The 24,945-nt window shown below is 51.5% G+C and overlaps 1 protein-coding gene and 1 pseudogene across 4 annotated transcripts in view; one reads left to right on the top strand and one right to left on the bottom strand.

Annotated features, from left to right (window-relative positions):
• Positions 1–19,057, top strand: part of SLC6A12 (solute carrier family 6 member 12) — a 27,046-nt gene extending 7,989 nt beyond the window's left edge. For 3 of the 4 annotated variants that reach the window (XM_029955283.1, XM_029955281.1, XM_029955282.1), the window contains exons 4-16: positions 2,486–2,620; positions 5,706–5,846; positions 6,682–6,769; positions 7,911–8,043; positions 9,742–9,876; positions 11,369–11,472; positions 11,788–11,912; positions 12,381–12,493; positions 12,997–13,134; positions 13,836–13,938; positions 15,754–15,854; positions 16,564–16,734; positions 18,122–19,057. In XM_029955283.1, the coding sequence (XP_029811143.1) occupies positions 2,486–2,620; positions 5,706–5,846; positions 6,682–6,769; positions 7,911–8,043; positions 9,742–9,876; positions 11,369–11,472; positions 11,788–11,912; positions 12,381–12,493; positions 12,997–13,134; positions 13,836–13,938; positions 15,754–15,854; positions 16,564–16,734; positions 18,122–18,265 (1,631 nt within the window). In that variant the 3' untranslated portion in view covers positions 18,266–19,057. The remainder of the gene's footprint in view (positions 1–2,485; positions 2,621–5,705; positions 5,847–6,681; positions 6,770–7,910; positions 8,044–9,741; positions 9,877–11,368; positions 11,473–11,787; positions 11,913–12,380; positions 12,494–12,996; positions 13,135–13,835; positions 13,939–15,753; positions 15,855–16,563; positions 16,735–18,121) is intronic. The other variant, XM_029955284.1, reaches the window with a different exon arrangement.
• Positions 18,938–24,433, bottom strand: LOC115305334 (annotated as a pseudogene).
• Positions 24,434–24,945: the final 512 nt, after the last annotated feature.

Here is a 24,945-nt window from a genome sequence, read left to right as displayed (position 1 = left end):
GGCCCGTGGGTCACAGGCCGCCACAGACAGGGCTTCAGGAAAGTGCTCTCTGGGAGAGTGCCCACCTGAACACTTATCCTGAACGTTGCCCGTCAGCCACCTAAGCCACATAGACTGGAGTCAGTGACGGTACTGGCGCCGGGCTTAGGAATGTTCCAGCAGCACTCAGGATGTACAGGCAAACCTGGGGTTCAAAAGGACATCAGGACTTGCAGAGTTTCTGGCTCTTGTGGCTCCGTGGGGCCCAGAAGTCTCACATTTCCTTCTGCATTACTCTCACATATCACTACTGGCAGTGCAGATTGGTGTGAAAGTCTTGGAGGACGGTTTGGAAGTGCATGTCAAAGACCTTAAAAAAATGTTCAAACCCCGGGGCACCTGGGTGGCTCAGCCGGTTAAATGTCCTACTTTGGCTCAGGTCATGATCTCATGGTTCATGGATTCAGGCCCCTCGTTGGGCTCTGCTGTCAGTGCAGAGCCTGGTTCAGATCCTCTGCCACCCTCCCGCTGCCCCGTCTCTCTCTCAAAAATAAACAAACATTAAAAAACTGTTCAAACCCCAAAGATGGAAGCAACCCAAATGTCCCTCAATGGACAAATAGATAAACATGTGGTATATACACAAGAGGGAACACTGTTCAGCCTTAAAATGGCATGGATAAACCTTGAGGGCATAAGTACTGCATGATCCCTCTTTATAAGGTGTCTAGAATAGCAATTCGCAGGGAAAAAGTAGAATGGTGGTTACCAGGGGCTGGGGAGAGGCAGTGAACAAGGAGTTCCTGTTTAACAGCTACAGAATCTCAGACTGGGATGGATGAGAAGCTTCTGGAAATTGATGATGGTGATGGTTGGATAACATGTGAATGTACTTAATGCCATGAACTATACACTGAAAAATGGTTAAAAAGTAAAATTCATGTTATATATATTTGACCACAAAAAAAAGCAAAAAAAAAAAATAGGCATACACTCTGACCTCCCAACTCATCTACTGGAAATTTACTAAGGAGCAAATTAGACAAGTGTACAATGGATCACAGCAGGATTTCCGATGAAACAACCAAGAACGCCAGTGGAGGTACTGCTGAAATAAACTCAGGTAGATGCATAAGGCAGAATACTATACAGCTATTAAAATTATGACATGTGCATTTATTGAGATAATAGACTCTTGATATGTTTTTAAATGGTTATCAAGTAATATATAGTAGGTTCTCATTGTTGCAAAAAAAGGAATATGGGGGTGTGTGTGTGTGTATAAAAAATTAAAAAGGTATACAGTGTTTTAGCCCCTTTGCACTTTCTATTTTGTCTACAAAGTAATGTGGGTTGCTTGAGAAATCTTATAACAATGCCGTGGTTAAAAGCACAGGCTCTGGGAGCCTGGGTGGCTCAGTTGGTTGAGTGTCCGACTCTCGATTTCAGCTCAGGCCATGATCCCAGGGTTGTGGGACTGAGCCCCTCGTTGGGCTCCACGTTGATTGTGGAGGCTGCTTGAGATTCTCTCTCTCTCTCTCTCTCTCTCTCTGCCCCTCTACCCTGCTCACACTTGAGCTCCTTCCCCCACACCCTGCCCCTCTCCACTGCTCACACTGGAGCTCTTTCTCTCTTATTAAAAAAAAAAAAGAGCACAGACTCAGGATCAGACCACCTGAATTTGTGCCTCAGTTTCCTCACCTACGTCTTAGTTTTCTCATCTGTAAAATGAGGACAATAGTATCTACCCCATGGGAGGTGGTTCTGTTGAGGATTTTGAGGTTGGTGAAGCATTCACAAGAATGCCTTACATACAGTAAGCACCAAATAGGTGCAAATATTATTGTGCAGTAAGCAATATTCCATTCACCCACGGATACCTTCTGAAGTGAGGTCACTATCTCAGTGACTGAAGTGGACACTGGTGGCTTAGGTTGTCTTCAAGTTCCATAATTTACTGGATGCTTTTTAGGCCTGGCCTCCTGTCGGTCAGTGCCTGATCACAAGGCTTCTGAAATCCCAGGGCCCGAGAATCTGCCTGAGCAGAGGAATGCCCTTGTCTGCTAGGCCCTCAGTTCAGATCCGAGCCTGGTAGAGGGAAAAACCCCTCTGAAAATTATTAGAGGGAAAATAATTTTTCCAAGGTGTTTTTGTTTGTTTTTCTTTAACATGTAACAAGCTTGATAATTTAATAAGTATATCAAATTATACAGATCACATGTTTTTGTTCCAAAAATAATAAACTGACCAAGTTTATGAAGCACATTGAGAAAATAAATAGTGAGTCTGTTGGGATTTCCACCTAAATGTTCACTCATTCCTCTTCAAAGGTCTTTCCTATCCTGAGTGAGGCTCAGACTGGAAAATTTCCACCCGTCCCTGCTTGAAGGCAGGAGGGAGCCGACTTGGGCCCATGGGAGGGTGAGGAGGGAGATTAGAGGTGATGGGCACTGTGGCACAGGTCTCCGAGGACTGAGGGCTCAGCTCCTGCCTCTTTCTTCGACAGGGGCCTTCTTCATCCCCTACTTCATCTTCTTCTTCACCTGCGGCATCCCGGTGTTCTTCTTGGAGGTGGCGCTGGGCCAGTACACCAGCCAAGGCAGCGTGACAGCCTGGAAGAAGATCTGCCCCCTTCTCCAGGGTGAGTGCTCCCCTTTGCACTCTTACCAGGGTCCCCAAGTGCCTCCATCCTTCCATCGCCCCTCCCTTTTCCTTCGGGGCCACCGCTCCGTATTCATCTACTCTCATTCTGTGCTAAGTGCTATAGAGGACACAGGAAGTGTTGCCCCCCCCCCCCCGACTTTGTGGAGCCCAAAGCTTATAGATCCTGGGGAGGAAGGCACTCCTCAAGAAAGACAGCACAAAATTACAAGTGAAGAGTTAGATCGAGGAGCCTTGGAAGGGGTCCTTCCAAGTGAGGAATGCTGAGGCTTCGCCTTCATCAGCATCCTAGAAAGCTGTTCCTGTGTACATGCGTGGTCCCGGAGGACACAACAACAGTGATGATGATGATGGTGATGCTGCCGCTGTCGTCTGATATCTGCTCAGCCCTACTGTGCGTTAGGGCTCCTGTAAGCACTTTACATGCATTTCCTCATCCAATCCTCCAGTAGTAACTCTCTTAGTTACTAGTATATGAGAAAACGAGGGCATTCACTAAGGATTTGAACCCATACCCCCTGAGCTCAAAATTCGTGCTACTTCTGGTGTTAAGGATTAGGTTAGGGAAGTCCCTGTTCTCTCCATGGATTTGCTGGCACTAGTGTGAGCATCTTGGGGTGGACTTCTGACCCCATCTTTAGTTGATTGGGCCAGTGACCCGGGAGCCAATGGTAAACCCAACCCTTGTCTCCGAGAGGTTCCTTGTGTATTTGAAATGGGGAGAAGACTCTTTCCCCTCATGTCAGTCTCTAAGGGAGCCCAGGGACTAGGCTCTGGGGGGTTACTGCCCAGCTTGGTAGGCTGGACAGAGATGGGTATGGCAGAGAAACACTGTCTCGGGATCACTGACTGGGGGTTTGCTTGGGGTGCCAGCCTGGTCTGGTACTGGTCCCTCTTGGGGCATGCACGGGGCGGCGGCCAGGGGCTGGGGCAGGGAGAAGCTTGGGCCACACACATCTCTGCTCTATAGTTCCGGGCCCTCCGGGAGGGTGGTGGCCTCAGCCAGAGCAACAGAGTCTCTCAGTGCTCTGCTCTAGACCCCAGCGCAGCCTAACGTCCCAGCCAGCTGGGCTCTGTCCCGAGGTCCAAGCGAGCTCATGGGTGCCAAAAGCGGGGGCTGGCCTCTTTGGCACACATGCACTAACTCTCCAAGGGGGTCACCATGGATGGGGGAGCAGACCCAGCACTGGATGGAGTTTGGAAGAATTGCTTGTCCTACCTTCTTTTCCAAGCTAAAGTGATTCCAAGGCCTGGGGTCTCAGGGAGGGGCCCATTCAAGGTGTGAGCACCTATGTTGGTGGAAGGGTCCAGGCTGCTTACCACCTGCCCTCCACTTGCCTAACTGCGCCCCTGCGCACAGATCACCCTCCCAGAGAGCCTATGCAAGCCCTGTGCTCACTCACCCTCCCTCCTCAATTTACACACAGGCACAAGCTTCCTCCTCTCAGCGAATGGGCACCTCCCCTCCCCAGCCTGGCGCCCTGCCTCCTCCCAGGTCAGGTCGGTGTTTACGGGGGCGGGCGGTGGGAGCACAGCGCGTTCCGGAGGCGAGTGGCCGCACAGTGGCCGCTTGTTTGGGTGTGTGGGCGTCTGTGTGCGCGCTCTGAATATCCCCGCCACCTGGCTCCCCCGGGGACCCTCCTCGCCATCAGCAGCCCCAGCCACCGCCCCTCCCGAGGCCCAAGCTGCCCTGGCCACGGTCGCTTTAGGGCTCCCGGCCCCCAACGCCTGGTGCTCTGCAGAGACCCAGATGCAGGAAAACACAGGAGGCCTCTGGTCGAGTTTGCCAGGCCAGCGGGAACAATCAGGGTGGGCCCGCCTGGCCCAGGGGTGGTTTTGTTGACAGTCAGCACTGATTCTCCGACCTGCTCTGGGGCTGTGCCGTCCATCCTTAAATCGCTCTTGTGCCCGGGCTTCTCCGGGGCCGCGGGCGGTCTTCCCAGGACGCGAGGAGCCTGGGACGCAGGACCAAACGGGCCGGCGCTCCGCTCCTCCGCCCGGCTTTCACACCTCGGGACTAACCACCGCCCTGGCAACGGGCTACTTTTTAAATCACTGTGGAAAAGATCCCACGTTTGCAGGAGCACGCGGGGCTGGGTAAGGGTGGCCGCGCCTGCCCTTTGCTCCTTCCCTCCCCTGATAGGGCACCCCAGCCAGCCTAGGGGGCTGCTCCCGGGTGTGAGAACCGGCAGGCGTTTCACGCCTCTGCTGACACTCTTGCCTCTCGCTCTGCAGCTCTGCAGCTCTGCAGCTCGAGGTGCCATTTGGAGACTGACTCACTCTAGAGTTCTTGACATCCAGCGACCACTTCTCCTTTCTTTTTTCCTTGCTGGTTTCTTTTGGTTTTTGCACTTGAGACTGATTCTTACCAACATTTCCCTACTACTTTATTCTTCCAGTCTCTTCATTTTACAAGTAATGCATGGTCGTCACAGAAGAACTAGGAAATGCAGATGGACAAAAAGGAAAAAAAAAACTTTAAAAAGTGAGCCAAAATCCTATCACCTAGACAACCACTGTTAACTTTTGGATGACAGTCCTTCGAGACTTTATCTCATTAGAAACAAAAAAGATATGCACTCAAATATATGTTGCAAAAATAGAAGAATGCCTGCAATGGTATTCTGTAACCTGCTTTTCTTACTTAGAAAAATATTCTGTGGGCGCCTGGATGACTCAGTTGGTTAAGTGTCCGACTTCGGCTCAGGTCATGATCTGGAAGTTCTGAGTTTGAGCCCTGCATCAGGTTCTGCACTGACAGCTCAGAGCCTGGTGCCTGCTTCAGATTCTGTGTCTCCCTCTCTCTCTGCCCCTTCCCTGCTCCCGCTCTTTCTCTCTCTCAAAAATACGGAAAAAACAATTAAAAAAGAAAGAAAGAAAGAAAAAACAAAAGAAAAATATGCCTGAAATGGCTTCTGAGGCCAACAAACAAACTGTGGTGTTCTGTTCATTTAGTACCCAATGTCCTTCTAGCCACAGCTGGCGGCTTTGATGTGACTTTGTTGGGCTAACATTGATCTCTTGGGTTCTATTTGTTGCTCCCTGTGCCGGCCCTACTCCTGAAGGCATTGGTCTGGCATCGGTGGTCATTGAGTCCTACCTGAACATCTACTACATCATCATCCTCGCCTGGGCTCTCTTCTACCTGTTCAGCTCCTTTACCTCTGAGCTGCCCTGGACAACCTGTACCAACACCTGGAACACAGGTATCCATCATTTCAACCCCTGGGAGGGGGACTCTCCTGAGGGACTGGGCCCATGGTGGCTGGTGATGGCCAACGATGACAGAACACATGGCAGAACTTGCCTTAAAGCCAAGCTCTGTGGGCTCTGGAGCAGTTCTGCTGACTGACCCTTTTGTGGGAGCCTAGACTATGCTCCCACTAGGAGAACCAAAAACCTACAACAAGACTGTGAATGCTTTCTATAATTGCAAGGGGTTATCCTCACTCCCTCTGTGCCAGGTGCTAGAGATCCAAGAATGAGCACTGGCAACATGGCCCCTGCCCTCCTTGAGTGTACAGTCTAGTGGTAGAAAGAGACAAGCCAATGAAACAACTACAAATTGCAGTGGGTAAAAGAAACATTGCAGACACTATAAAATGGTAGGAGGGAAAGAGCTAGCTAAGGGCCAAAGGATGAGAAGGAACCCACCATGTGAAGGGCATATGCCATGTGCGGGGGAAGAGCAGGCACAAGGACCCAGTCCATTCATCTGCTGAGTGGAAAGAGGGTGGGCAAGTTATGCGGGCAGAGGGGATCCGAGGTCTGTGTCAGAGGTTGGTTGGCAGGCTGGCCAGAGAAACAACCAGATCCACTGGAACAAGAGCAGTGTGGGGCACATGCAGAGGGGGGCACATGGTCCCATGAGCCACCTGAGTAGCCAACTCCTTGGAAATGGGGGCTCCGGGGGAAGATCTTGGGACTGGGAATGGTGGGGAGTTCTGGGCTGCAAGGCCAGAGAGTCGGGGGCATGAGGGCATCCCTCCCCATCTGGTCCCTAGCTGATGTACAGCTCCCACCCCCGCTTGTTACCAACAGAGCATTGCACAGACTTTCTGAACCACTCGGGAGCCCGTACGGTGACCTCGTCTGAGAACTTCACTTCACCTGTCATGGAATTCTGGGAGTAGGTGCTGGGCTCGGATGTCATGTGCTAAGGGCTCTAAGCAGGAAATTTGGATGTCTGAGGCCTGGGACTCGGAGCACAAGTTCAAGCCTTTCTGTGCATACTCTCCAGCACTTACCCACCTTCCACCTCCACCTTGCACATCACCGAGCAATGAGGGAACACTCACATCTATCCACACTTGTCCACCTACACCCTCACAATGACCCCAAGTCCACCTGTGTCCATCAAGACGCACATGTTTACCCATGTCGACTATACCCATGCCAACCTCATACCCACCACACCCCTACACATCCACCTCCACCTTCACACCCACCCAGACGTGTCCATGGGTGCACAGCAAATAGTCTGGCCCAGCTTAGGAGAGCTGATTGTGCACATCGCCCCCCAGCTTTGGGTTCAGTGATGTCATGTCAGTGGCTTGAAATTGGCCAAGGCGGGAGTATTTGTCCTGCAGAAATTGGCAAACCCAACACTCACACCTCCACCCTTCCCCGTGACTCCACCCTTACATCTGCCCATGTGCATGTGTGTCTGCCTTCTTACACAAGGGTACCTGTGCCCTCACACTTGCCTAAAAGTCACACATATTTACCAACACTCACATGTGTCTACCTACACCCTCAAACATACATGCCCCACATCACCCAAACCTCACACAAGCCCACCAACACTTATGTGCACACATTTCCACGACTCCCTACACTCTTTAGATACTAAAACACATTCAGCACCTCTGTTTGATACCCATGTACTGGTGCATCAGCCTGCATCTATAACAATCTACTCTCCATTTACTCATCCATGCATTATTGACCACCCTCACTCCCTCTCTCTCTCTCTCTCTCTCTCTCTCTCTCTCTCTCTCTCTCTATCTCTCCGCACAACAGAGAAAGCTGTATGTTTAGAAAGACAAAGATACCTATTGGATTACGTGATTTGGTCTTCTAACAGCCAGGGGCATACAGACTACAGGTGGGAACACCACATGGCCATAGGGGAGGTGCAGGGGGATGGGGTGGGGAAGCCTTGAACCTGAGGTGTGTGGGGTCAGCTCTAAGAATCAAGAGACTTGAAGACGAAGGTAATTTGGGCCCCTGTAGCTTTTCACCTGCTTATTCATTTTTTCCATCCTCAGGAGACGTGTTTTGGGCATCACCTCAGGCATCCACGACCTGGGGGCCCTGCGCTGGGAGCTGGCCCTGTGCCTCCTGCTCGCCTGGATCATATGCTACTTCTGCATCTGGAAAGGAGTCAAGTCCACTGGCAAGGTGAGGTTCTCTGGCTCCTGGTAAGCTCTCTTTGGCCCCCAGAATCCATGGAGACACTCACGAGTCCCCCCGGGGAACTGAAAGAAAGGAGTAGTTTAAGGGAGAGGCATGGTGAGAGCAGGGGAAATGGTAGGAAGAGTTTAGGTCAGCACAAGGAAAGACTTTCTCTTTCAATATGACTTTAAATGCTCTGTTTACATAAGTGACATGCGGAGCAAAATGAGAACCTAATCACTGTTGGAGCCAGCATGGTGGCAATTCGGATCTACTAATCCCTGTTAATGCTTTGCTGCATTGCCTTCTAGTCTCCTCTGAGTATGGTTGTGCATATCTGTATCTATTATGTGTGTGTATTACATCAGTAGGATTACACACTTTTATGACTTGCTCTTTGAGTTTAACAACACATCAAGACAATGTTTGGTACAAACTAGCACACAGAACTATCTTTGAGGTGGAGAGTTTCCAATAATCACGGGGGTTTAGGCCAAGAATGGACAACAGTGGCTTATTGTATGTGTTGAGAAAGTTCAGATTTGAATAATTATTTCCAACCCAGGGAATTTGAGGTGGATGCTTCATGCTTTTTAAAGCCAGGAAGAGACAGGATGCTGACTTCTCTGATTAGCCTGTTGGGGGGGGGGGATCCTTGCCTTTCCCCAGATTGTTGTAATAATAATAAAACTAGTAATAGTGATAATAACACAGATATTGCCATTCCCGCAGGTTAAGGAGCTGAACTAGGTCAGGGGCAGAGTGGACCCATCTGAGTGTCTCCGTGTTCCAGACCTCAGGCCACTGCTGCTTGCCCAACCCTAAGCCTGGAAAAGTACAGTCTAAGTTTTGCCACAGGTCACTGTGCCTGTCTGCTCCCCCTCCCTCACCGGGGTCCACCCTCACCAGGGGGCATGGGGAGAATGGCTAGGGTCAGGGATTAAGGGAGATCAGATTCTGGATTCTATTTTTTTAATGTTTATTTATTTTTGAGACAGAGAGAGAGAGAGAGAGACAGAGTGAGTCAGGGAGGGGCAGAGAGAGAGGGATTCACAGAATCTGAGGCAGGCTCCAGGCTCTGAGATGACAGCACAGAGCCTGATGTGGAACTGGAACCCAAAGACTGTGAGATCATGACCTGAACTGAAGTTGGACGCTCAACGGACTGAGCCACCCAGGTGCCCCAATTATATTTTTTTCTAAGTTTATTTCTTTTTGAGAGAGACAGAGAGAGTGAATGGGGGGAGACAAAGAAAGGGAAGGACAGAGGATCCAAAGCAAGCTCTGCACTGAGAGTGGAGAGCCCAATGTGGGGCTCAAACTCTTGAACCATGAGATCGTGACCTAAGCCGAAGTCAGATGCTCAACCAACTGAGCCACCCAGGTGCTCCTGGATTCTAAAATAGTCTTTGAAATGTTATGGCTGACAGCATGTCCCCCTCCCCGTCCTTGTTGCCTCCTTGCCCTGCTGATGTGTATCTCACAGTCTGCCTGCCAGGGCGCCCAAGGCCCACTGGAACGTGTAAAGGGAGATTTGGAAAGTTGCAGGTGCTCATGTGCTCTCAGGATCTCTAAGAAGGTGTTGGACACTGAGCTAGACTCATGCTGCCTGGGGAGAGGTGACAGGAGGACCACCGCATACTCCGTGGCACCTCCTGGCAGCTGTGCCCCATCAGGGGTGACCCGGGCCCGCTTCCCCTCCAGGTTGTTTATTTCACAGCCACGTTTCCCTACCTGATGCTGATCATTCTCCTCATCCGAGGCATCACCCTTCCCGGAGCCTATGAGGGTATCATCTATTACCTGAAGCCAGATTTGCTTCGGCTCAAGGACCCCCAGGTAGGGGCTATGCTGGGGACCGTGTTCCAGATACCTTCCATCCCAAACCAGAGCTGTACTTTGGAAAACCCCTGGGTGCTTTTGTCTTGGTTTAAAGACAATATACCCCACTGGAAAAAAATTAGGTAAAGGTCTCTTGTAATCCCACCGCTCAGCTATCATCTCTATGAGCATTTTAGTATATTTCCTTCCAACTCTTTTTCTAGTTGGTGCTGTGTGTGTGTGTCTGTGTTTTAACATATTTGAGACATTTGTATACAGAGAGATGTATCTTTTTTCATTTAAATTCCACTGTAAGCATTTTCCCTGTTATTACATTCATTTGTAAAAGTCATTTAAAATCCTTGCATAATATGTCCTCCATCCATCATTCATTCAGTCACTCATTCACCCAAAATGTACTGAGGGCCTGTTCAGTGCCAGGTGGTGCTCTGAGGCTGGAGTGGGGCGGTGGGCAAAGCAGACATGTCCTCTGAGCGCTCACCCCCGGGGTAGGGATCATCATTTTCTCAGTCTTCGATTCTTGGACATTTAAAGTCATATAGTTTTTTATGACCATGTATACTGCTGCACTGGAAACCCTGTATTTAAATCTCTGACCACCTCTCTGATTATTTCCTGACAGCAGTCAGCCCTAGAATCAGTAAGTCAAAGAGCATGTGCCTTTAAGGTTCGGGAAATGTACTGGCTTTAGAGAAACCTGGACTTTCTCCACCAGTATTGGAGGGCCCCCTTTTTTTCTGTAGGACCCGTGAGAGATTCGATAATAACTTAACCTTTGGTAATGTGATAGATCAAAATAGTATCATTTTGTTGTTTTAAATTTTTTTATTTTTTACTGCTGTGGTGCTGGACACTTTCCCACAGATTTACTGGCCATTCGTATTTCCTCCTCTAGGACTTGTCTGAGCACATTCTTTGTACCCGCCCCCTCCCTGTGGAGTCCTCATGGGTTTTGTTCTTTATATTTTAATGAAGTGGCCCTTTGCCCCTGTCTTGCTGCCCGTGGCACTCGTTGAATGAGCCCAGTGCTCTCAGTTCTGCCCTGCAGGTAGGCTTTGCCCTCTCTGGGCACCGCCACTCTACTCGGTGCCTGCGAAGTGTCCCCAGAGGCAAAATAATTTAAAAAAATTTTTTTAATGTTTATTTATTTTTGAGGAGGGGGAGGGGCAGAGAGAGAGGGAGACACAGAATCTGAAGCCGGCTACAGGCACTCAGCTGTCAGCACAGAGCCCGATGCGGACCTCGAACTCACCAACCTGAGATCATGACCTGAGCCGAAGTTGGATGCTCAACCTACTGAGCCACCCAGGCGTCCCTCCTGCCCCCCTGCCAGAGGCAAATTTAAACCGGGCCTGCTGGTGAAGAGATTGTGAGCAGAGGGTGGCAAATAAGTGACTCTGAGGGCACACCCAGGGGGGCCGGCTGGGGCTGAGAGGTGACAAGCCAGCACCCTCTGTTCCCCCTGCCACTTTCTTGGGATCTCATGTAGGTGTGGATGGATGCGGGCACCCAGATCTTCTTCTCCTTCGCCATCTGCCAGGGGTGCTTGACAGCTCTGGGCAGCTACAACAAGTACCACAACAACTGCTACAGGTGACTGGGGGCAGGGGTGGGGGGCACTGCGGGACCCCGGGCACCAGACCTGCCTGCAGTGTGGTCGGGGAATCGGCTTCATCTCACATTCAATGTCCTTCTTCCCTCCTCTTCTTTCTTCCTCACACTCCTCTCTTACCTTCTGGTACATGACCTTGGTCTTCCGCCCATTCTCTCTTCCATTTCTTTCCTCTTGCATCTTTGCCTTTCTGTTCCCTTCCCTCTCCCCACTTACTGTCTTTGGATCTCTCTTTCCTTGATGGATTTCTTCCTTGTTTTCCTTTCTGTTTCCTCTGCATTGACCCCACCCCGCAGGGACTGCATTGCCCTCTGCTTCCTCAACAGTGCTACCAGCTTCGTGGCCGGGTTCGTGGTCTTCTCCATCCTGGGCTTCATGGCCCAGGAGCAGGGAATGCCTATCTCCGAAGTGGCAGAGTCTGGTAGGTACCACTTTGCTGTCTGGGCCCTGAGGGGAAGGGGGATCAGGGAACACAGATCCCTCCTACAGGGTCGCAGACTGGAGTCCCAGGAGCTGGCTCTTGAGAACCATTTAGCATCTGGGGCCGTGCTTGGGCCTTCTTAACCATGGGAGGGAGGGGTGAGGGAGAGGGCACTGAGGGCAGCAGCCCCATAGTTGCATGCAGGGATGGATCAATGGAAGAATGGAAGAATGGAAGAACCAATGCACGGCCAGCCCCCCAGAACCAGAGAGCAGAGTAAAGGGTGAAACCACCCTGATCTCTGGAAACCACTTCCCTACACACTCCCCCCACGCTGCCCCCTACACACACACACACATGCACACACACACACACACACACACACACACACACACACTGCCTTAGGAGAAGGCTCTTCCCCTGGGCAGTGAGAGCCTGGAGCACTCCTGACTGCTGTGTGCCTGGCAGGTCCTGGTCTAGCCTTCATCGCGTTCCCCAAGGCGGTGACTATGATGCCCTTATCCCAGCTGTGGTCCTGCCTTTTCTTCATCATGCTCATCTTCCTAGGGCTGGACAGCCAGGTTCGTCACCCCATCCCAACCCTCCCTGCGCTGCTCACCCTTTTGCCAGCTTCTGCATTTCTGGACACTACCTTTCCCCCAACTCTTTTTCCTCCTGACCTGCATTCCAAGCCCTCCTCCACTTTCCAGGGCTTGTCCTTGCAGTTGGTCAGGTCACCCCTGCAAGACCCTCTTCTGTGAGGAGGCCACCTGCTTTGTCCCCACACCCTTCCCCGTACATGGACACCCCTCCCAAATGTCCCTCCAGCCTCCTTCCGGCCAATCAGCCCCAGCTGCCCAGCCCCATCCCCCCAGCCTTGGGGACGGAACATATCTCCCCTCCAAGCCTTACTGCTGAGACCCTTGGTCGTAGAGATGCAGCCAAGGGCAGGGCTGGCCACCCCGTTTCTGTGCTCCTGTGCATCAGCATGGGTGAGTGGGGTGCGAGGTGGCCAGGGCAAGGCCATGCCAGAGAAGGCCCAAAGCAGGCAGTGCCTCTCACCGGGCTTCCCTCCTGCCTGCAGTTTGTCTGCGTGGAGTGCCTGGTGACAGCCTCTGTGGACATGTTCCCCAGTCAGCTCCGGAAGAGCGGGCGGCGAGAGATCCTCATCCTCACCATTGCTGTCGTGTGCTACTTGCTAGGGCTCTTCCTGGTCACAGAGGTGAGCATTGGGGGGCGGCCTGTAGACTCCAGCATGAGGGTGCCATGGGGCATGCTGATGACCCTTCTCAGAGCTGCACCTTCCTCACAGCGAGGTGGTAGGAACCATGCAGCAGAACCTACCTGTGTTAGTTAACTGCTGTCTTTCGGTGTCAGGTGAGTGACAAACACCAAATGCAAGCTAGCTTAAGCAGCAAAGGGAGCTTTGTGGAGGGCGGACTGAAAAGTCTAGGGATACTTGGTTTCAGGCATGGTTGGATCCAGCTGCTCTAATGACATTGTCAGGAATGCCCTTAGCCAGATTTCTGTCCTGATATTAAGGAAGGCAGGTGCATCTTCAGACTTATCTTCTGCCACCCACCCAACCCCAGAGGAAAGAGAGGGACCTTTTCCTAAGAACATGATAAGTGTCCAGCCCTGGCTCTCCTTCAGACCTGGAGCAAGGAGCAGAGCACTCTCAGAGTGAGGAGGGTCCAGCTTCTAGAAGACATGATGCCCAGCAGTTGCCAGTGTCCCTGCAGCTCTCGGAGTTAAATGAGGAGCCTAGCTCAAGGGCAGGCAAGGCAAACTGCCTTCAGATGCAAGGAGCAATTTCTTGTGGGCTGAGCAGGATGTGTGCTCAGAAGGGCGTGTGCCCTGTCGCTGAGGAGGGGGCCCCTGTGCCCCCTGACCAAGGTGCCAGCTCCGCTCGTGTCTCCGCAGGGCGGGATGTATATCTTCCAGCTGTTTGATCACTATGCCTCCAGCGGGATATGCCTGCTCTTCCTGGCAGTGTTTGAAGTTATCTGCATCAGCTGGGTGTATGGTAAGTGGAGGGGGGAGGAGCGGGGTGAGGAGGGGAGCCTCTAGGTCCCCTCCCTGCAAGGGTGTGGTCTGCCCTGAATGAGAGGCGGGGTGTGCTGGCCCTCTGGCTTCTATCAGTCTCTGCATTGCTGCCCCGGTTCTTGTCACTGGGAAGTGTCACCACTGGGAACACAGGCATTTCTCACTGTGGCAGACAGAGCTGGGCTAAGGGCACAGCTAATTCCCCGCAACACTGCGAGGAATTAGAAACAACAGTGGGCCGCTTTCTTGGGACAGAAACTGTTGGAGGCACCTCACCAGTGGGAATCCTAGTCAGAAGATGCCGTCAGGGCCTGATCCGCCACACATCCCCACACTCCTTTTCTAGGTTATCACCCAGACCTTGCTTGAATACTTCCAGGAACAGGAAACTCGTTCCCCTGTCTTTGAGGTAGCTTTGTTTGTTGTGGCTGTTAGGCATTTCTTTCTTACACTGAGGGGAGTTCTGCCTTCCGTTGACTTCCCTCAACATCCCTGACCCCTCTCATTGCTGGGGTACCTGGCCAGGGGTGCTGAGTGCTGTAAGATCCATGCCATTTGCGTGCCTGATAACGATAGAGGAGAAACCAGTGCGTGGAGTCCATGCACTGCTGAATGCCGAGCAATGTGATGCTTGTATCCTATGTTATCTCTCAACTCACACAACAGCCCTGTGCAGGGGGAGAGAAGGCTCAGAGAGGCAGGTCTATTGCCTAAGCTCACACAGTGAGTAAGTGAAGGAGGCATCAGCACAGAACACACTGCTAGTGTAACAAGGCGCAGGGCAGAGAGGGTAGGTGGGTGCCACGTAGTGGGCATGCATAGGAAAGCCACAGAAGGTTTTATTTTGCTGTCCTCGGCTTTCCTATTTGGTGTCCCTTCGTCTCCTTGGACAGGTCTCCTATCTTCTCTTTCCAAGCATCTGAGGTCTTTCTGATTTTCCCCTACTGCTCCTCAGAACTTGTTCTCACAGAAGGTCTGATAAACTCAATCACAGTGAGGTATAAATAGCTGAGAAACCTTAATATGCTACACCTTCCCAGCAGCATCTGGTTTTTAACTGGGGGGAAAATTTGGAAGCCAAAGGAATGGCTCCCTAATGGTGGCATTTCGTGCACATCAGTGATCAGCGGACAGTGCAGTTCTTTTGTGCTGAGGAAGGGCTCCCGGGCCTTCCAACTGCCTTTCTCAGTCAGTGGCCCTTCCCTTCTTGGAAGACTGGCTGGGCCTGGATCTGGAACAAACATGGAAATGGAAGTACAGTAAACAAATCCAGTCAGGGTTTCCACAAACACAAAGCAAGCCTCTTACCACGATTTTCTGAGAGGCTCCTTCCAGAGTGTAGAATCTAGACTGTTGATCCATTCCCAGAGGCTTTCCGGCCCTGGGTGAGTTCAGCTCACTATGCTTAAACAGTGGGACCCTTGCTGTTTTGACTTGAAACTGAAGTTGCGTCTGCAGCATGATAAGTGAACATTTGTATCATCATTGTGCCCATTTTTAGCTCATGCCCTCCTCGGTGGTTAAGCAGTTGGGTCTTCAGTCCTAGACAAAGGCCCAAAGGATTGCACTGGGAGGTTAGGTGACCTCTCCAGGGCACCTGCCTTTGTGGTGGCAGCCCCTTCCTCTTCCTCCCTGCCATGTGGTTGGGGTCCCAGGGTCCCATCTCATTCATGTGCTCTGATCCAGGTTCCCCTCACAGAGCAGGGGGAAGAGTACAAAGCCAGGTGAGTCCTTCCCAGATACCCACGAGCTCTCCCCTCCCTCCTGTTCTCACACTCCCCTCCCACCTGGGCAGGGGCAGATCGTTTCTATGACAACGTTGAAGACATGATTGGCTACCGGCCATGGCCTTTGGTGAAGATCTCCTGGCTCTTTCTGACCCCTGGACTTTGCCTGGTATGTGTCCACCCAGCTACTCCTATGTCTTCTCCTGTATCCAGAAGACTCGGGGACAAGGAACAGGATGTCCGGGTTCTGGGGCTCTTTTCCTTCCTGGCCAGTTATCTTGGGAGGCTGGTTTATTCCTCTTCTGTGTTGGTTATCCTACCCTTCCTTCCTGGTACCATCTCATCTGTCTGCTTTACCATTACTCTCCAGTTGCTGCTCCCTTCCTTTCTCATAGTGCCTCCAGCCAGTCACCAGACTGCCCAGTTAGTGGTCTATTTTCGTCCACTGGCTCAGGGCTCCTCCACCTACCCCGCCTCCTTATATCCTCCTGTCTCAACCCTCCATGGAGTGATGCCTTGGCCCACAGCCTATAATGGGTTTTACTATTCTACCTCAATGAGGCACCCCAGTGTATTTATTTATCTATTTATTCCTTTAAGTTTATTTATTTATTGATAGAGAGAGAGAGAGAGAGAGAGAGAGAGAGAGAGAGAAGCTTGTTTGTCCCTCTGCACTGAGCCCAAAGAGGGGCTCGATCTTACGACTGAGATCATGACCTGAGCTGAAATCAAGAGTTGGATGCTTAAGCACCTGAGTCACCCAGGCGCCCCCACCCCAAGATATTTTATTTGTCCTCTCTCACTGGATATTTAAGCAGCTGAAGAGAGGATTTCAAGGGCTGTCTGTCTCATCTGCATCCACCTCTCCCTCTTTCCAGGCCACCTTCCTCTTCTCCTTGAGCAAGTACACACCTCTCAAATACAACAACATCTATGTGTACCCTCCTTGGGGCTACTCCATCGGCTGGTTCTTGGCTCTGTCCTCCATGGTCTGCGTCCCTCTGTTCATCATCATCACCCTTCTGAAGACCCAGGGTTCCTTCAAGAAGGTAGGGGCTGGGGGAAGTGGTACATTAATGGGGGTTGCTGAGCGACGTTGCAGGCAGGGCACCAGGAGCAGGCCCTAGCTCTGAGTGTGGGGCAGCTCTTCAATATAATGGGATCTTGAAGAAAAGGGTCTTTGAAGACTAGTTAAATGGCTTCATTTTCAGAAACACTCAAAAGACCTAGAGTCCTAGACCTTCAGGATCTGACCTCTAGCAGATCGTGTGGGCAGGTTGACCAAGGGTCAACACTGTCAAAGGCTTAGGGAGGAAGGTGAGTCACAATAAGAACTTAAAGTTGCCCAGACACAGAGATTTATAGGGCACAAATTTCTTGCTCCCAGGAAATTAACAACCAGGTATTGTGGTATATTCCATACATAGCCTCCTGGCTTCTTTTCTTATCTTAATTCTGCCTGGGGAACCAAGGGCCAAAGGCTCCCTGTTTAGAGTTTAAGACATGCCTACCTGGGAGGGGATAGAACATGTTCCACAAAGACATTGCACTTGTAGAAATCTATCTAGCCTACAAGTAAGAGAAAATACAACCTGCAATAAGCAAATAGGCTTATTTTCTTTTTACATCAAGAGATCAGAGATGGGTGCTGCTGGTGTTTGGCTCAGTTGCTTGAAGAGGCTGTTAGGGACCAAACTGTTCCTATATTTCTGCACTTCCATCCTGAGCATTTTGTTTAATCATCATGATTACCACTTCATGATCACAAGAAGGCAAGAAGGAGAGGGAGGAGATGGCACCAATAACAGTAATAATAGTAGTACTGCTACTCATAAAAAATACTAGGCACCAATTGATCACATTATTTTTTAAGGTTTATTTATTTATTTTGAGAGAGAGCAAGTGAGGAGGGGAGGGGCAGGGAGAGAGGGAGACAAAATCCCAAGCAGGCTCCATGCTGGCAGCCCAGAGCCTGATGCAAGGTTTGGACTCAAGAACTATGAGATCATGAGCTGAGCCGAAATCAAAAGTTGGACACTTAACCAACTGAGCCACTCAAGTGCCCTAGTCACATGCTAATGGTAATAATAAGAACAAAAATAGGCACTTACTGATCGACTGACCTGTGCTGGCCACTGTTCTATGAGCTGTGTACTATTATTATCTTCATTTTATAGATAAAGCACAGAGGGGTTAAATGGGCTGCCTAAAATTGCATAAGAAGTCAGTAGCAGAGCCAGGACTGGAACCCAGCCCATTCATGCTCTTAATCACCACGGGATTCTCTCTTCTCAAAATATTTATTAATGTATTTACTCATATAGTACTGACTGCCCCCAATGTGCCTGGCTTTGTGCTTGGCCCTGGGGATACAAAGAGGGTGAAACATCTTTGCCTTTTTCACTGGTAGTACCCATTTGTTCCTTCTCTCCACAGCGCCTACAACAGCTCACCACGCCTGACCCCAGCCTGCCACAGCCCAAGCAACACCTGTATCTGGATGGTGGTACCAGCCAGGACTGCGGGCCTTCCCCGACAAAGGAAGGACTAATTGTCGGGGAGAAGGAGACCCACTTGTAGGACGTGTCCAGCAGCCAGGTGGCCATTGAGCCAGGAACCTCTGTTGGGGCCACTATGGTGGACAGCCTTTGCCTCTGTCCCTTACCACAGTCCTGCTGAGAACCTCTGTGATGTCCGTGGGCACCCCTGGCCAGAGGCCACGCTGGGGCAGCTCCTTCTGGTGGGCTGGAGGCGGTCCCGCTGCACCACACCTTACAGTTGTAACACAACTTCTTATTTATAAAGGAGGGTGGTCTTTTTTGAGTCCACCATCTGATTTGAACACATCACTCTGTGTGGGAACTCCCACTGTAGGGATGTCCCTGTGTCTGGGGATAGTGCAGCTTGCTATATTTGTGCATTGGGAGGGTAGCACTGACAGGAATGCGTACTCTGCTTTGGCTTGGAGAGCCAATGGAACACACCATGTTGGAAGTGACAGTGCACACACCATGTTAGACTCTGACATCCCGTCAGAGGGGGTCCTTCACTAGGCTGAGTGTTCTGCAGTCCATGGGGAAGGAACCGGAGAAACAGCCAGGAGGCAAGCCTTCCCAAGCCATCATTGTCTTAAGGTGTCTCTAGCTCCAGCCCTAATTCTACACACTTCCTGCAATGTTGTTCTCAACTCATAGAGCATTGGCATGGAAGGAACTTGGAGATGACCCCTAGACTGTACAAATACAGGTTTTATTTACTGATGTGAACATTAAGAATTTGTCTACATGGCTGAAATATTCACAAAAGATTTTTACCATTCACACTCATATACACAGAGGAAGTGTGCAGAATAAAAAATGCTCATCCAAACTACTGTCAGGGACAGCAAAGTGCTTGCCTATTCCACTGGGGGGCTTCAGGCTTCATGAATGTTGAATAGTTTGGCTACTTCATTGAGATCTTCGTGTTGCTCATTGTCCTTAATGATCTTCCTTGCTACTGGCATTCGGTTGAAGATGTTCCACCGCGCGGTCCCTGCCACCACTTTGTCCCTGAGGTAGAAGATGACACTTTGCTGTAGTCCTCCCCTTTAGCAGGGGCTTGGGGACTGTGGGACTGCTGGCAGGAAGAGCGACTTCTGAGGCCTCAGACTCTGTCTCACTCTCGGATCGGATACCGGTCCATGACTGCTCTGTGGCAGATTTTGGGTTGTCTTGTGCAGCTGCTTTTGCAAGCACACTGACTGTTGGCAAACTACTGTCCACAAGACCAATAGCTTCATAGCCAACATCAGGGCCCAAATCACTCCAGAACATTGACCGATGCCAGTATGGCTTAGCAGCTCCGTCATATTTTCTCTGGCCAATCTTCCACTTACAACGGCATGATCATGGTGCTCCACACACCTACCCAACTTTGTATCATAGAAGCATATGGCATCTCCTGACACCCAGATGTTAGAGTGTGCTTGGAGCTCTGCATTTACCCGGAAGCCACCAAAATCAGTCTATCTCTAGTCCACCAGTCTTGGCCAACTCAACATTAGGCTCCAGGCCCACAGCTGCCACTATGTGGTCAGTTTCTACCTTCCAGTCATCTTTCAACTTGATGAGTAACTTGCCACCGCTGACTCCAACTGATTGCACAATAGCATTGGGAAACACCTTAACCCCCTCTCGTCTGACTTTTTCCATGGTCCAGTTGCTGAGGTATTCAGGGAGGGTCTTTCCCATATTTCCTTTCTCAGGGAAGAGCTGAATCACTTCTGTACCCAAAGCTTGAGCCTTTCTGCCAAAAGCGCAGGCCAGTTCGCTATCAAAGAAGCCTCCACCGATTATTGTTATTGAATTCACTTCCCGAGAAATCTTCTCTAAGGTTCTACAGTCCCCAATCTTTCTGAAAAGTCTTGTTCTACTCTTCACCTCTGCTCCAGCCCTATCAATAGCTGACAGACCTCCTGTTGCAAGCAAGCACCTTTCATAGGTTATTGGAGATGCCTGAGATGCACTTTCCTATGCCCGAGACAGACATTACTAATCGAGTCTTTCCCACCTCACAGTCCTTTCAAATACAGTCCTCCGGGCAGCTCCATTTGCCACTGTGCTTTTGTCCAAACTCCTGACTTCACAGATGAGGAAACCGAGGACCAAAGAGAAAGTGACTCTTTCAAATTCTGGCCTCCCCAGGGCCAGAGATGAGCCTAAAGCCTGGTGTCCTTATTCTCAGGCCGGTGTTCTTCCCCATTGCATCCTCCCGACTTAGTTAATAAGCATATATGGATCACCTGCTACCGTGTGCTAGTCTTCTCTGGCTCGCCCCATTTCTGGTTAGTTACGCTGTCTTGGGCTAGGAGGGAGAGTGGTCCCCTCTATAGAGGGGTGAGCAGCTCTCCCCAGATTGGCATCACCTTGGCATTTTCTCTGCCAGCCCATACTCATCGGACCAGATTTCCTCTCTGGATCCTTTTGTTCTTGCCATTTTCCATCTCTCCCCTTGCAGGTTCCTTGGAGCCTGAAAACCCCCTGATCTTCCACAGAGAGAGACGTGTTGTGTTTGGGACGCTCCTTTCCTCATGTCTCTATCAGATTATGTCAGGTCCTCCCAAAGGCAAGGGACAAGAAGGAGAAGGGGTGGGGCAGGCCACTTCAGGGGAGCTTTCTGGGGCAGGACCTGGGAGATGGAGGAAGGGAGGCCACCTGTATCTGCAATGATGCATAGATAGATGTCACCCAGAGCCACTGCCCAGTGGCCAGAGTGAAAAGCCATGGTCCAGCCAGGGTAAGTTCCATCCTCAGAGCACCTGGCATCCAACATCTGGATCTGTTAGGGCTTCTCCACTTGTGAGAACAAGTACGTTGGCACACTGGGCACATGCAGATGTCCAGACCCCTGGGTTCTTCCTCCCTCTGACTGCTATGCACATCTGTGCTCACTTTTGTTGGGCTACTTAGTGGGTGAAGGAGGAGGTCCAGAAGAAAGGGATAGAAAGAAACTGATTTAGCCGGATTACTCTCCTGTATGACCCTGGGGACCTGTGGAGCAGGTGTGGGGCTTTTTGCTGCCACCTGGTGGCGGATGCGAGCAGTGCAGCCTCTCCTGGCCTTGCCTCTGCCTCTGGAACTCTGCTTACAAGCAGGGCGAAAGTGTCCTTGCCTCTGCCCTTGCAGGCTGGCTGCCTGAGCATTTCTTCCCTGTGTAAGCTTTTGCTCTCTGAAAACTAGACACTTCCTATACCCTCCTCCATGGCCCAATCAGGGCTCCCCAGTACAGTCAGCTGGCTTTGGAGCTGCCCAGCTGCAAGGGCATGGGGGGTGCTGAGGTCTGCCAGGTTTCTCAGCCCCCTGCCACCTCCCCGTATTCGGTTGTGCTTTTTAGCTGGGCCCTTTCAGCCTGGAATATGGCAATTTCTATTGTTGGTGGTTGCCCTGTTTTGGACTCTGGCGGGGCCCCTGCTCTCCCCAGCTTGTGGGCCTCCGAGCCTCCAATTCTCTCTGGTGACTGTTTGCTGACACCCAGTGCCCTCTCCCATCTTTCTTCTCTTCACATAAACTCCCCAGGACTCTCAGATGCTTCAGGTTCCCTGGCTTTAAGCTCCCAGCCTGTCCAGGAAGGTCTCTGCTCTGGCTTGGGGGCCCCACTGGAGACAGCACGTCTGCAACCATTCCCCTCTCTGACTGCCTCTTCCACCCTGGCACCCAGGATTGAGTCTCTGTAGTCATTTGGCCAGGGGGAAGGGGGTCACAGAGGGCCTTGGTGGGGCAGGTTGGGGCTGAGGGAACATTGAGTCAGGAAAAGGGACCTCAGGCCAACTTTATAGCTTATGGGAGACCCCTCATTGGGCCCACAACATGGGTAATGAATAACAATATGACTCTTTTTTTAAGTTTATTTATTTTGAAAGAGGGAGTGCACAGGTGGAGTGTGGCGGGGCAGAGAGAGAAGGAGAAGGAGAGAATCCCAAATAGGCTCCATGCCTCGGGGCTTGATCTCACAAACTGGCATCATGACCTGAGCCGAAACCAAGTCAGACATTCAACCAGCTGAGCCATCCAGGAGTGTGTTTGTGTGTGTGTGTGTGTGTGTGTGTACGTGCATGCGCATGTATGTGTGTGTGTACACGCACATAGATGCATAAAGAGCAGATGCAGGGTTATAACTTGGGGTCTGATTTCCTCTCATCTAGGCTGTTTGAGTTTTAAACTGGTGGCCTGATGTGGCAACTATGATTTGTTTGGCCAGTGTGATATTTAACGAACAACTCTTGGAGGCGAATGGCTTCAAGCACTGTCCGCTTTGCCACAGGTCTCCTGGTCACTATTACTCATACCCGACCTTTTCACATGACCTGAGCCTTGGGGGAAGACCGGAGAACGCTGTGCAAGGGCGGGCACCGGACGCTGGCTTGAGCAGGACGGGGGAGCAAAAGCAAGTGTCCCAGGCATCCCAGTGCCGAGAAAGGGGGAGGCTCATGGTTTGTTTGTGTGTGGACTTCCCCGCCTGTAGACCCTCTAACACAAGCCAGCAAGGCTGGCTCTGGTTTGGGGCCTCTGCAAACTGCCTGGGCTCTGCCTCCTGGTCGGCTCCCCCTCCCGCCTGGGCTCGTCCCTTTCTCAAAGAAGTGGGGGGGCTAAGCTTGATTTCAGAGCTAGACATAAAGTGTCATGGGACACATGGGTGGCTCAGTCAGTTGAGCATCTGACTCTCGATTTTGGCTCAGGTCATGATCTCATAGTTGTGAGACCGAATTCTGTGTCGGGCTCCGCCCTGAGCATAGAGCCTGCTTAGGATTCTCTCTTCCTTCGCCTCTCTCCCCCACCCCACCCTCAAATAAAAAATAAAAAAAGTAAAAAAATGAAATGTCAGGACACATTAGCCCCCGTGGTAGAGTGGGCTCCAAAGCCAAAAGGAACAAGGTTGGATTTTGGCCCACCAGTGAATCCAGATGTGTGTAGAAACCATCCTCCCCTTTATTTTAGGCAAAAGTATGTCTACCTGACTGGCACTCCTCCACTTTGTGAGACTAAGAGTGTCCCCGCTTTCTGGACACCCCGGGCTCCTCCTGGGAACCCCCTCCCCACCCGAGTCTGGGCTTTCCGGTGGAGCCCACCCCGCCACGGCTGCTGGTGTCTTGAGATTTGTGTCCCCAGCTGCTCACTTTGCTTTACCCCTGTGTCCCCCTTGGTCAGCTGGGCCTCGGTGCCGGCCTGGGTCTGGCCCCTCCCCTTCCCGTCTCACCTGACAGTCCCCAGTGAGCTGTCCTGTGCCAGAGCTGAGGCGGGGGCTCAGGTGTGCTCAGTCCCCTCCAGGCCGTCCCCCTGAGCTGGGAGAGCTCTGGGAGTTGAGGAAGCCTTGAACTCTGCTGACACTGGAGCCTCTGCCCCCTGGTGTGTGGACTTCCCATTTGCAGGCTGTGGTCTGCGTCAGGCCAGAAGGGTGAGGGGAAACTGCTCCCCGACCTGGCCTGGCACCCTACTCTTGTAGCTTCTCCCACCATGCAGAGCCCCATAAGAGGAGGCTGGCTCTGGTTTGGGGCCTCCGCAAACCGCCTGGGCTCCGCCTCCAGCTCACCTTCCAAACTCATCCTTCAGGTATAGGCCACCTGGAGGCAGACTCTTAACTTCTGGTCGGGTCCCTTGTGTCTGCGTCCCTATAGACAGGAAGCACAGCTGTGCCTTTCTGTTCCATCCCAGTGCAGCCCAGGGATGTGGGCTCTTGAGCCTCAGGTCAGAGCTCCCCCCACTCAGTCAGAGAGAGAGAGAGAGAGAGAGAGAGAGAGAGAGAGAGAGAGAGAGAATGCCAGCTCCCTAGCCTATCAGCCTTGTAAGCTTTTAACTGTGGAGCTGAGGGGACGAGGTTATGGGAATGGGGGTTAGGAAGAGAATCAGATGGTGGGAGTAGGGGGAGGGGTTGAGGCAGAGGGACATGGACTAATGAGATTCTGGAGGGAAGGAGCCAGGACTGGGGTTTGTGGGGGAAATATAATCACAGGGCTTGAGCTTAGCTTACTGGAAAGGCTAGCACGTTGTCCTAAAACAGGCAGAGGCACAGAAGGAGCTCTCTGGATCAATCTCTCAGTCCACCTCCTACCTCCTTCTGCCCTAAGAGCCCTGGTAAGCAGCCTCCAAGATGGTCCTCAGTGATCCCCACCTCCTGGCACCCATGCCCTTGATCCACAGTGTATGTGATGGAATGGTGACAAATGGCTTCTGCCTTGACCTCTTGGGTCATTCGGGCAAAGCCCATGGCCATGCCACGTGGACACTCAAGCCCATGTGGAAGGAGCCAAGGCCTCCAGCCAAGGGCCATCACTGACATGTCGGCCAGCTGAATGGGCCACAGTGGAAGTGGATCCCGCAGCCCCACTCAAGCCTTTGGATGATCACGGGCCCGGCTGACTCCAACTGTAACCTCACAAGGGGCCCCGCAGCCAGATGTGCTCTGATTTCCTGACCCACAGTGAGTGTGGTAGGTTGCTGAGTTTTGGAGTAGTTTATTAAGCACAAGCTGGTAACTGCTATAGGCTCTTGGCTTCCCCAAATACAAGAATCACCCTCTTCAAGGATCAGGGGTGGCCCCTTGTCAGAGACGTCCCTCAACACTTTGGGAAGAAGACGCCTTGCTGGTATTCCTCCTGTCTGAGCCCTTTGCCTTTCTCCCACATCCTCACCACCTCTGGCCCTCCCAAACCCTCCCCACACCCTGGACCTTGCTGTCTTCTCCCTATTCTGAGACAGGTGAGACCTGCCTGCCACCCTGGTCCT

This window comes from Suricata suricatta, chromosome 10 (assembly GCF_006229205.1).
Source record: "Suricata suricatta isolate VVHF042 chromosome 10, meerkat_22Aug2017_6uvM2_HiC, whole genome shotgun sequence".
NCBI classification, from domain to species: domain Eukaryota; kingdom Metazoa; phylum Chordata; class Mammalia; order Carnivora; family Herpestidae; genus Suricata; species Suricata suricatta.
This window is presented reverse-complemented; position numbering and strand designations above follow the sequence as displayed.